This window comes from Narcine bancroftii, chromosome 14 (genome assembly GCF_036971445.1).
Source record: "Narcine bancroftii isolate sNarBan1 chromosome 14, sNarBan1.hap1, whole genome shotgun sequence".
Lineage (NCBI taxonomy): Eukaryota > Metazoa > Chordata > Chondrichthyes > Torpediniformes > Narcinidae > Narcine > Narcine bancroftii.
In genome coordinates, this window is record NC_091482.1 from 10,297,954 (window position 1) to 10,311,121 (window position 13,168).

General features: G+C 51.6%; 1 protein-coding gene across 1 annotated transcript in view; it reads right to left on the minus strand.

Moving 5' to 3' along the window:
- The window catches only part of LOC138749313 (tapasin-related protein-like), a 58,352-nt gene extending 50,891 nt beyond the window's left edge, over positions 1-7,461 (minus strand). The window contains exons 1-4 of the mRNA XM_069910530.1: positions 7,335-7,461; positions 4,162-4,338; positions 2,317-2,607; positions 11-349 (exon numbers count right to left, since the gene is read on the minus strand). Coding sequence (XP_069766631.1) covers positions 11-349; positions 2,317-2,607; positions 4,162-4,338; positions 7,335-7,461 — 934 coding nt within the window. The remainder of the gene's footprint in view (positions 1-10; positions 350-2,316; positions 2,608-4,161; positions 4,339-7,334) is intronic.
- Positions 7,462-13,168: the final 5,707 nt, after the last annotated feature.

The following is a 13,168-nucleotide window of genomic DNA, read 5'->3' on the forward strand; positions in this document are numbered from 1 at the left end:
CGCAACTTACGCATAATCTCCAGATTGATGGTGTGCGTGCCAAAGAGAGGAGGAACATATACCAAACAGGTGTAGGGGCCTTCGTCGTTCATTCCAATATTTTTTATGCGGAGGGATGCATTCCCATTCTTGATCTGGTCCAAGAATGGTTGAACTCTCTGATCGATGTGTTCAATCTGCTCATTCCACCCATTGTAGATAAACAATTTTTTCTTGACTCCCCTGTATTGATATCTCCAATCAATCTTAAAGCCTGTACTGTGATCAATCTTGTAGCCACAATCCAGGATGAAGTCTTGCTTCAGTTTGGTTCTGACCGATGGAGTACTTGTATGGATAATATAGCTCACTAATAGGAAAAAGAGAAGCAGCCATATTACAATGGTTAATAATTGTTTCATACAAATTTCATTTATTTCAGGCACTTACCATTTTGATTTACCCGTTTGTATACATACTGTACTTTCATTCTTTTTAATATTGTTGGAAAAGGTAACTTTTTAAATATTTCTGCACAACACCTTGCTGGGGCCAAATATACAAGAAGGAATTAAAATATTTTTTAAAGTTGCCAATTTTAATTAATTAATCAAAGGGAGATAGCAGGAACAGGGTATGAATTTGGACAATCAATGTTCAAATTTATTGTCAGAGTGCATACATGACATTGTAGGAGTGTAATGTAAATATTGTATTTAAAAATAAAGCAAACACTCAAAGTTTTAACATCCATAAAATGGCCGTCTGCCTTCCTTTATTTCGCTCTCCAACCATTCTCAATGCCTCCTTTCTTCCTCCCAGCATGTCTCTCGCACCACCCCTCTTGCCCCAACGAGCATCATCGCAACCCCTCGCTCTGACAGCGCGTGCATGTTACCAATGGCCGCCAGCTTGCGCGTGCGCGCCACCTCCCGCGCACATCACCCAAGTGAAGCCTCGCGCCGCCCGGTCCAGGTGGGTACACGACTGCGACAAGCCTGAGATTTTTTTTTCTTTGTGGGACAGGCAGAATTTCTAAAGAACTGTAAACCAACTGACTGTGCAAATACAGAAATTATAAATATTCAGTAATAATGGATGAAATACAAGTCCTTAAATGAGGTCAGCACAACATTGTGGGCCAAAGAGCCTCTGAATGAGTCTACTGTTCCGGCATCTGATAGTTGATACGTCCTGATCATATTAAAATCACATAGTAGGATCAAAGAGCTGAAATACCAATTCCTTCTCCTATTCTCTACATTTCTAAGATATTGCCTTGAAATTACATGCACATCGAACAGTCTTCAATTTTGGATCTGCTTTTATAGTCATTACCATTATTTGACAATAGAGTACTTTAAAAAAAAAACTGCAGGCAAACACATCAACTTTTGGTTTCAATAATAAACGCTAACTAAATTGTTAAAGTCAACAAGAATACCTGGATGTTAAACAGCTCTCCCCTACCTCTAAGCTGATTCAGTTATGATTCTGGAGGGACATCTGTCCATGCAACCAGCTGCCACAGGGAGAGATAAAGGCAGGTACAATTACTACAATGGGAAGACTTATGGACAGGTATATAGGATCAAAAGGTTTAGAGGAATATGGGCCAAGTGCATTCAAATGGGTCTAGCTCAGATAGCCAACTTAGTCAACATGGACCTTAGGGCCATGCTGTGTTCTAGAACTCTAAATCCCTGGTATTCAGCACCTATGGGAACCAGTAGATGCCAGATAAGTGTATTTTCCAGTTGCTTGAGTTTGCGTGAATGCCAAATTAACGGTGAGTAGCGGCAATTCTAAACTTACGTATTTTTACCGATTTATTTTCTCAGCCTGCTTGAGGCTGTCAGTTGCTTTAATGCCAGATACCAATGCAATTTGTTGGTAGGCTATGAACAGTTACATGATGATATCTAAATTCTTTTAAAAAAAATGTATGATTGGTATTATAAAACTTTTTTTCAGAGTTTTAATGGTATCCAAAAGAATAAGAACAAATTCTTTTTCCCCTCAGAGATCTTAAAACCCAGTCTTCCCTTGTACCATTTTGAGCAAATTATTTCCAAGGATATTGAGACTGTTGAATGACCAATGAACTGCTCATATAAACCTTCTGAAACTCTACTAGATACTTAATTAACAATATTTATTTATTCTTATACATATAAAAAGGGCTGCATAGGTATTGCTTGTCTGCATGCATACTACGTCTGGATGGGTGCTTGTGCGTTTTTGCACTGAGGACCAGAGAACGCTGCTTCATCGGGTTGTTCTTGTCCAACTGGATGATGATAAACATGAACAAAATTAGAAGGGTTGGATTATTACCTTGAACGAGTAGAGTGTCTGTGTTTCCAATAGGCGAATCTTCATCCTCAGTTGGTGTTTGACTCTTCCCATTGTCCTCTTGGTCAGGTGCTTTTAATTTCCTTAGGAAGCTAGTTACAGTGAACTTGCCATGCTTGTGCTTCATAGTCACCATAAACCATACGTCCTCACTGGACCCCTCACCCTGGTGAGGCCAGGGAACGTAGATGTCACCGGTAGAATATCGGCTAATTTCACACTCCAAGTCATTAGGTTGCATATCGACATACTGCAATATGTCCAAAGAAGATTCTATAAATGAAAAGAAAGGTTCAGGCTTCCATTAGATAAAAAGTAGGAACCTGCACTTCTCTCCAATATTGATAAATAAGGAAATCTGCAGACAATGGGGCCAAGTGGAATACACAAATGTGCAGGAGAAATTCAGCAGGTCACGTTTTAGTAAGGCCCAATGCTTCCTCTGGATGTCGCGCGACCTGCTGAGTTTCTCCAGCACTTTCGTGTTTTGCCTCTTCCTTACGTCACTAACTAGTTTTAGTTGCAGCATGTCATTCCCAGAAAACTTACCGCATTGAAATATCACTGTAACAAGCCATTCTGGCTCAGGGCCTCTACACAGTCTCCTGATGCCCTGAACCTTGAACGATGAAGGATGTCGAGAGCCGAAGGGGTTACGTCCCCACAGCCTATGAAGGTAGATGTGCGAAGGAGTGGGCAGCAATTATGTGCGGAGGGCTGAGTCCCGCACAACCCAACCAGTCATCAGAGCGTCATTTGGGCTCCCTGTCCTTCTGGACAATAATCAAACACATGATTTTTTTAAAAATTTGATTTGGTCCACTGCATCATTGAAGCATTCCATGAGGCCATTCAGCCCATCACATCAATGCATCTTGCCCACACTACAGCCTGAAAGAGAGATCCCCTGAGGCATCTCAAATTTTGGTCTCATTTCTCAAACAAGAATTCTATGGATTTGGTTAGAATGTCTAGCTTACACCCTATTCCATTCCAAAGGCAGTACATCCAGATAAATTGCACTCGATACAAAACTTGCCTTAATGCCAAATGATACCATTCACCAATGTGAAGGTGACATAAAAGAATTTGTTTTTTTACCTTATAAATCAGTGGCCCAACTGGGTTACCAAGAGACATGCCATTGGAAATCTACAAGTGAAATAAACTTAACTGGCCTCAATTTTCTATTGTAAGCAACTGTTGATGTTTAAGACAGTGGAAAGACAACTTCAAGTGTTTTGAATCATGATGTTACAGAAGAAATTGACCACAAATAATTAATTGCCAAGTAAAAACACAATGCTGGAGAAACTCAGCAGGCCAGACAGTGTACTTTATGCAGTAAAGATAAAGATACCTAACCAACGTTTCAGGCTTGAGCCCTTCATCAAGCAAAATGTAGACAGGCACCCAAACAAAATGGAGGGGAAGAGCACAGGCCCAATGGAAGGAGGTAATAGGTGGATGAGGGAGGGAGGGCACACAAACAGGTGGGGGGGGGGGGGGCAATGGTCTGTGAATGAAGAAGGGGTGGAGAGCTGGAAAAAAGACAAAGGGATGAGGAAAAGAGGGAGAATGGGGAATGGGTTGGAAGAAAATCATTGTTTATGTCATCCAGTTGGAGAATGTGCACACGGAATATTAGGAGTTGCTCTTTCAATATACGGGTGGCCTTGGTTTGACAGTATGAGGCCATAGACAGCCATGGCAGAATGGGAGTGGGGAGCAGAATTGAAGTGGCTGGCCACTAGGAGATCCCTTTCATGAATGTGGACAGACCGAAGGTGCATTAATTGCTGAGCTTGTTTGATGTTCTCAGGTTACCTTTGACTTTAAAAATAATCGCTTTCTCGTTTGTGTCGACATCACCAACCAGCAGTAATGCCTTTCTCGTGATAACTATGGGCCCAAACGCACCAACCCCTTCATTGGGCCTCTCCTCTCGAAAGATGCAGTCCAATTTGGTTGGAATTATATGTCCATTCTGAGCCAGCACAATTCCTTAAAAAAAAGAAAAGTCAAAAAATTTTAAACCAAAGCTGAACAATATTACACCACCACTTCATTGAGAAAAAAAAAAGTTTGCATTATAGTGAATGTTTTTAACACATAAAACAACTTTTTTTTCCCAAATGTCAGTCATAACTCCATCAGTAACAACCTTACCTTAGTCAAAAAGTTCTCCATTCAAACCCTACTCTGAAGATCTAGTCAAAGGGAAAACAAACAAAACCAACACTGCTGCACCCCCTCAGTACTGTTGTGCAATGCAGATCTTTGGAAACAAAGGTGAATGCTTGAGGGGCTGAATGGCCTACTGATCTGCTGTTGTAGACTTTCTATGAAAGAGGTGGCCAAGCTTATTTAACATAAGAGCCACATAAACAGATGTTTGAGTTGCAAGACATGAAAAATATTACTTACACATTTTTACTCTTACATGCACATTTTATTACAAAAATGTATGCAAACATTAAGAAATAAGTGTACATAATAATATTTATTCATGTACATAGATTTTAAACTGCTAATTTCTATTAGTTTAAATAATCAAAAAGTTCACATATAAACCAAATATTTTGTTTATACCGGTAAATCCGTGTTCAGACTCAGATGTGCGGGCAGCTGGCCGCGAAGCAAATTTGAGTTGAGGGCATCAGGAGCTTTTGATGACCAGGTGGCCAAGGCGTTGGGACCTCAGATGGGAGGGCAACTGGCCAGGGACAAGTGGCAAGTTTGAGTTCGGCTTGTCGGGAGCTTGGATGAGTGAGAGGCCAGGGCCTTAGTGAGAATCCGTGTTCGGGGCGTCCGGAGTTCCGGAGGGAGAGTGGCATGGATCACACTAACACTCCGCTGTTTTCACAGCTAGCAGCCCAGACACACACACACACACACACAACAATCATTAGCCATGAACTACCACTGTGAGCACCAGCTCATACAATTCCTGTCTCAGCCAACATATTTCTGCGAAACCCTGACATGTTGCACCATGGAGCCCTACTTAATTTCACATGCAATGAATGAGATGGGCTGATGTCTTTATCTGGATGCACGTCACAGCCTTCCTTTGTAAAGCCACAACCAGTAATGAAGTGAATGACCAGATAATCTATTTTAAGGGTTAGGAAAGCAGCTACCTGCCCCCAACCACTCTATGCTAAACCTTTGCTCCATTCAGGTCTCCTCTCATCTTTCAACATCTAACTTGATCACCACGTTCCTCTATTTCTTTCTCTCTTTGTCCAGCCACTCCAAAAATCTATCAATGGCATTCCATGACACTCAGATCAGGATGTTTCGTCCTGGTTCCCTGATGACTATCTTACACTAATGACCTCTACATTTCCTAATTAAAGGAAAGATTTGCATGCACTGTGAGGTTAAAAACCCTACACTGAACTTACAAAACTTAAACAGGACTTGAAGGCTGGAATAGAGTGGATGTTTCTCTCACCTGAACCAAGGTAATAAGAGGTTGGTTATTTAAGAGGAGATTTCTGCACTCGGAGGGTTTGAATCTTTGGAGTTCTCTACCCTTGAGGATTGTCGAGTCACGATTGAGTACATTCAAAGCAAAGCTCAATTATTCTTCCGATATTTGGGGAATCAACAGAGACAGGCAGAGTGGGAAAAGGGTTTGCAATTTTTAGACATTCAGCACGTTAACAGTTTCGGACCTCGAGCCTGTGCCACCCAAATACCCCAATTAACCTACAACTTCTGTGCATTATGAAGGGCAAGAGAAAACCGAAGCACCTGGAGGAAACCCACACAGGCACAGGCAGCAACTTCAAACTCCTTCAGACAGTGCCGGATTCGAATCACAAATGGCTGACGCCGTGGCAGTTCTGCGCTTAACCATGATCTTGATGAATGCTGGAACAGGCTCGAAGCCCTGGAGGATATGTTGCTGCTCTTGACATTCATGATTTTAATAACCTCTTGTAGATTACCCCTCACCTTCCTCACTCCCTCAGCTGATCCGAAGAAGCAAAGGTTAGCCTGGACAACAAGGAAACCCCTCTACCCCTCTGAACCACGAACTGAGATGACCGTGGCAAAAGCATCCACAGAGAATCCAGACTCAAAATATTGACTGACCCTTTCTCTCCACGGATGCTGCCTGACTGACCTGCTGAGTCCCTCCATTGTTCAGTCGGAGGTGACTGTCACAGAAAGAACTGTGGCTGCAGCAGTGCGTTACAGGTACAGCTCAACTGTCATGAAAAGACAGAAATGCTGGACGAACTCAGCAGATCTTGCAGCATCCAGAGGAGGTCAAGATGTATTAGAATCCTTCTTCAAGGTAGGAGTAAAAAAGCAGGCAGGCACTTGGGGGGGTGGACCACAGGGGGTGACACCAAAATGACTGTTTAGAAAAACTTTGTGCAGTGTTTCAGCAGAAATGTATTATTTTTTATCAAAACATCCCTGTTGTTAGTCAAAACAGCAAAAACTTTTTTCGGAACATGTATCAATAGCCCCACAAGACTAAAACCCGACACCCAGGTACTTTTTGAACCTTCTAATGCGCCAATTACGACATTTTGAATCTGCTAGTGTTCTTCTAGACGCGGCTTTAGTCACATTTTCCGGTGTTTTAGCTACAATATTGTGGCAATTAGTATTTGTGAACCAATATCCATAACTTTTTTTGAGCATTAAGGGGGAGAATTTTTTTTAACGGCTTCATGGGGAGGGGGGGGTTTAAACACCAATCCCGCTGCTTGAACCGACTTCCCCTGCTGTTTAATTCAGGCGCCTGTCTACTTTTCACTCAGACCTCGAAGGCAGCTCAGGGCTGAAACGTCTCTCCCACTCATGGGCGCTGCGAGACCTCCAGCAAACTCAGATGCTGCAGGCACCAGACTCTAATAGATCAGCTCAACTCTGACTTGTCAGAACAAACCCGGAGAGATGCTTCCTGCCGGTATCTTCTTTCCAAATGCATCAGACAGAGCGATTCATCTGTCCAGGTCTGGGGTCCCATCCACCAAGCTCATGCCTGCACCTGAAGCGTCTTCTCATGGTCGGCGCATCCCAGTTTGAGGCCTGAGATCGCGAGTAAACGCTTGAACTTTCGAGATTCAATTCCAGGAACTTGCTACTTACAACAGCCATTCGGCCCTGAATACAAAGTGTAACCAGCCGAATACAATGCGTCCGGAGGTCTTCCCGGCCACGAGAAAGGCGAGAACCAGCCTCAACGCGTCCGGTGGTCTTCCCTGCCACGAGAAAGGCGAAAACCAGCCTCAACGCGTCCGGTGGTCTTCCCTGCCACGAGAAAGGGGAGAACCAGCATCAACACGTCCGGTGGTCTTCCCTGCCACGAGAAAGGGGAGAACCAGCCTCAACGCGTCCGGTGGACCTCCCTGCCACGAGAAAGGGGAGAACCAGCCTCAACGCGTCCGGTGGTCCTCCCTGCCACGAGAAAGGGGAGAACCAGCCTCAACGCGTCCGGTAGTCCTCCCTGCCACGAGAAAGGGGAGAACCAGCCTCAACGCGTCCGGTGGTCCTCCCTGCCACGAGAAAGGGGAGAACCAGCCTCAACGCGTCCGGTGGTCCTCCCTGCCACCAGAAAGGGGAGAACCAGCCTCAACGCGTCCGGTGGTCCTCCCTGCCACCAGAAAGGGGAGAACCAGCCTCAACGCGTCCGTTGGTCCTCCCTGCCACGAGAAAGGGGAGAACCAGCCTCAACGCGTCCGGTGGTCCTCCCTGCCACGAGATAGGGGACAACCAGCCTCAACGCGTCCGGTGGTCCTCCCTGCCACGAGAAAGGGGAGAACCAGCCTCAACGCGTCCGGTGGTCTTCCCTGCCACGAGAAAGGGGAGAACCAGCCTCAACGCGTCCGGTGGTATTCCCTGCCACGAGATAGGGGAGAACCAGCCTCAACGCGTCCGGTGGTCTTCCCCGCCACGAGAAAGGGGAGAACCAGCCTCAACGCGTCCGGTGGTCTTCCCCGCCACGAGAAAGGGGAGAACCAGCCTCAACGCGTCCGGTGGTCTTCCCTGCCACGAGAAAGGGGAGAACCAGCCTCAACGCGTCCGGTGGTCTTCCCTGCCACGAGAAAGGGGAGAACCAGCCTCAACGCGTCAGGTGGTCTTCCCTGCCACGAGAAAGGGGAGAACCAGCCTCAACGCGTCCGGTGGTCTTCCCTGCCACGAGAAAGGGGAGAACCAGCCTCAACGCGTCCGGTGGTCTTCCCTGCCACGAGAAAGGGAAGAACCAGCCTCAACGCGTCCGGTGGTCTTCCCTGCCACGAGAAAGGGGAGAACCAGACTCAACGCGTCCGGTGATCCTCCCTGCCACGAGAAAGGGGAGAACCAGACTCAACACGTCCGGTGGTCCTCCCTGCCACGAGAAAGGGGAGAACCAGCCTCAACGCGTCAGGTGGTCCTCCCTGCCACAAGAAAGGGGAGAACCAGCCTCAACGCGTCCGGTGGTCCTCCCTGCCACGAGAAAGGGGAGAACCAGCCTCAACCCTTCCAGTGGTCCTCCCTGCCACGAGAAAGGGGAGAACCAGCCTCAACGCGTCCGGTGATCCTCCCTGCCACGAGAAAGGGGAGAACCAGACTCAACACGTCCGGTGGTCCTCCCTGCCACGAGAAAGGGGAGAACCAGCCTCAACGCGTCCGGTGGTCCTCCCTGCCACGAGAAAGGGGAGAACCAGCCTCAACGCGTCCGGTGGTCCTTCCTGCCACGAGAAAGGGGAGAACCAGCCTCAACGCGTCCGGAGGTCCTCCCTGCCACGAGAAAGGGGAGAACCAGCCTCAACGCGTCCGGTGGTCCTCCCTGCCACGAGAAAGGGGAGAACCAGCCTCAACGCGTCCGGTGGACCTCCCTGCCACGAGAAAGGGGAGAACCAGCCTCAACGCGTCCGGTGGTCCTCCCTGCCACGAGAAAGGGGAGAACCAGCCTCAACGCGTCCGGTAGTCCTCCCTGCCACGAGAAAGGGGAGAACCAGCCTCAACGCGTCCGGTGGTCCACCCTGCCACGAGAAAGGGGAGAACCAGCCTCAACGCGTCCGGTGGTCCTCCCTGCCACGAGAAAGGGGAGAACCAGCCTCAACGCGTCCGGTAGTCCTCCCTGCCACGAGAAAGGGGAGAACCAGCCTCAACGCGTCCGGTGGTCCTCCCTGCCACGAGAAAGGGGAGAACCAGCCTCAACGCGTCCGGTGGTCCTCCCTGCCACCAGAAAGGGGAGAACCAGCCTCAACGCGTCCGTTGGTCCTCCCTGCCACGAGAAAGGGGAGAACCAGCCTCAACGCGTCCGGTGGTCCTCCCTGCCACGAGAAAGGGGAGAACCAGCCTCAACGCGTCCGGTGGTATTCCCTGCCACGAGATAGGGGAGAACCAGCCTCAACGCGTCCGGTGGTCTTCCCCGCCACGAGAAAGGGGAGAACCAGCCTCAACGCGTCCGGTGGTCTTCCCCGCCACGAGAAAGGGGAGAACCAGCCTCAACGCGTCCGATGGTCTTCCCTGCCACGAGAAAGGGGAGAACCAGCCTCAAAGCGTCCGGTGGTCCTCCCTGCCACGAGAAAGGGGAGAACCAGCCTCAACGCGTCCGGTGGTCTTCCCTGCCACGAGAAAGGGGAGAGCCAGCCTCAACGCGTCCGGTGGTCCTCCCTGCCACGAGAAAGGGGAGAACCAGCCTCAACGCGTCCGGTGGTCCTCCCTGCCACGAGAAAGGGGAGAACCAGCCTCAACGCGTCAGGTGGTCTTCCCCGCCACGAGAAAGGGGAGAACCAGCCTCAACGCGTCCGGTGGTCTTCCCTGCCACGAGAAAGAGGAGAACCAGCCTCAACGCGTCCGGTGGTCTTCCCTGCCACGAGAAAGAGGAGAACCAGCCTCAACGCGTCCGGTGGTCCTCCCTGCCACGAGAAAGGGGAGAACCAGCCTCAACGCGTCCGGTGGTCCTCCCTGCCACCAGAAAGAGGAGAACCAGCCTCAACGCGTCCGGTGGTCTTCCCTGCCACGATAAAGGGGAGAACCAGCCTCAACGCGTCCGGTGGTCTTCCCTGCCACGAGAAAGGGGAGAACCAGCCTCAACGCGTCCGGTGGTCCTCCCTGCCACGAGAAAGGGGAGAACCAGCCTCAACGCGTCCGGTGGTCCTCACTGCCACGACAAAGGGGAGAACCAGCCTCAACGCGTCCGGTGGTCCTCCCTGCCACGAGAAAGGGGAGAACCAGCCTCAACGCGTCCGGTGGTCCTCCCTGCCACGAGAAAGGGGAGAACCAGCCTCAACGCGTCCGGTGGTGTTCCCTGCCACGAGAAAGGGGAGAACCAGCCTCAACGCGTCCGGTGGTCCTCCCTGCCACGAGAAAGGGGAGAACCAGCCTCAACGCGTCCGGTGGTCCTCCCTGCCACGAGAAAGGGGAGAACCAGCCTCAACGCGTCAGGTGGTCTTCCCCGCCACGAGAAAGGGGAGAACCAGCCTCAACGCGTCCGGTGGTCCTCCCTGCCACCAGAAAGAGGAGAACCAGCCTCAACGCGTCCGGTGGTCTTCCCTGCCACGATAAAGGGGAGAACCAGCCTCAACGCGTCCGGTGGTCTTCCCTGCCACGAGAAAGGGGAGAACCAGCCTCAACGCGTCCGGTGGTCCTCCCTGCCACGAGAAAGGGGAGAACCAGCCTCAACGCGTCCGGTGGTCCTCCCTGCCACGACAAAGGGGAGAACCAGCCTCAACGCGTCCGGTGGTCCTCCCTGCCACGAGAAAGGGGAGAACCAGCCTCAACGCGTCCGGTGGTCTTCCCTGCCACGAGAAAGGGGAGAACCAGCCTCAACGCGTCCGGTGGTCTTCCCTGCCACGAGAAAGAGGAGAACCAGCCTCAACGCGTCCGGTGGTCCTCCCTGCCACGAGAAAGGGGAGAACCAGCCTCAACGCGTCCGGTGGTCTTCCCTGCCACGAGAAAGGGGAGAACCAGCCTCAACGCGTCCGGTGGTCTTCCCTGCCACGAGAAAGGGGAGAACCAGCCTCAACGCCACGATAAAGGGGAGAACCAGCCTCAACGCGTCCGGTGGTCTTCCCTGCCACGAGAAAGAGGAGAACCAGCCTCAACGCGTCCGGTGGTCTTCCCTGCCACGAGAAAGGGGAGAACCAGCCTCAACGCGTCCGGTGGTCCTCCCTGCCACGAGAAAGAGGAGAACCAGCCTCAACGCGTCCGGTGGTCTTCCCTGCCACGAGAAAGGGGAGAACCAGCCTCAACGCGTCCGGTGGTCTTCCCTGCCACGAGAAAGGGGAGAACCAGCCTCAACGCGTCCGGTGGTCTTCCCTGCCACGAGAAAGGGGAGAACCAGCCTCAACGCGTCCGGTGGTCTTCCCTGCCACGAGAAAGGGGAGAACCAGCCTCAACGCGTCCGGTGGTCTTCCCTGCCACGAGAAAGGGGAGAACCAGCCTCAACGCGTCCGGTGGTCTTCCCTGCCACGAGAAAGGGGAGAACCAGCCTCAACGCGTCCGGTGGTCTTCCCTGCCACGAGAAAGGGGAGAACCAGCCTCAACGCGTCCGGTGGTCTTCCCTGCCACGAGAAAGGGGAGAACCAGCCTCAACGCGTCCGGTGGTCTTCCCTGCCACGAGAAAGGGGAGAACCAGCCTCAACGCGTCCGGTGGTCTTCCCTGCCACGAGAAAGGGGAGAACCAGCCTCAACGCGTCCGGTGGTCTTCCCTGCCACGAGAAAGGGGAGAACCAGCCTCAACGCGTCCGGTGGTCTTCCCTGCCACGAGAAAGGGGAGAACCAGCCTCAACGCGTCCGGTGGTCGTCCCTGCCACGAGAAAGGGGAGAACCAGCCTCAACGCGTCCGGTGGTCTTCCCTGCCACGAGAAAGGGGAGAACCAGCCTCAACGCGTCCGGTGGTCTTCCCTGCCACGAGAAAGGGGAGAACCAGCCTCAACGCGTCCGGTGGACCTCCCTGCCACGAGAAAGGGGAGAACCAGCCTCAACGCGTCCGGTGGTCCTCCCTGCCACGAGAAAGGGGAGAACCAGCCTCAACGCGTCCGGTAGTCCTCCCTGCCACGAGAAAGGGGAGAACCAGCCTCAACGCGTCCGGTGGTCCTCCCTGCCACGAGAAAGGGGAGAACCAGCCTCAACGCGTCCGGTGGTCCTCCCTGCCACCAGAAAGGGGAGAACCAGCCTCAACGCGTCCGGTGGTCCTCCCTGCCACCAGAAAGGGGAGAACCAGCCTCAACGCGTCCGTTGGTCCTCCCTGCCACGAGAAAGGGGAGAACCAGCCTCAACGCGTCCGGTGGTCCTCCCTGCCACGAGATAGGGGACAACCAGCCTCAACGCGTCCGGTGGTCCTCCCTGCCACGAGAAAGGGGAGAACCAGCCTCAACGCGTCCGGTGGTCTTCCCTGCCACGAGAAAGGGGAGAACCAGCCTCAACGCGTCCGGTGGTATTCCCTGCCACGAGATAGGGGAGAACCAGCCTCAACGCGTTCGGTGGTCTTCCCCGCCACGAGAAAGGGGAGAACCAGCCTCAACGCGTCCGGTGGTCTTCCCCGCCACGAGAAAGGGGAGAACCAGCCTCAACGCGTCCGGTGGTCTTCCCTGCCACGAGAAAGGGGAGAACCAGCCTCAACGCGTCCGGTGGTCTTCCCTGCCACGAGAAAGGGGAGAACCAGCCTCAACGCGTCAGGTGGTCTTCCCTGCCACGAGAAAGGGGAGAACCAGCCTCAACGCGTCCGGTGGTCTTCCCTGCCACGAGAAAGGGGAGAACCAGCCTCAACGCGTCCGGTGGTCTTCCCTGCCACGAGAAAGGGAAGAACCAGCCTCAACGCGTCCGGTGGTCTTCCCTGCCACGAGAAAGGGGAGAACCAGACTCAACGCGT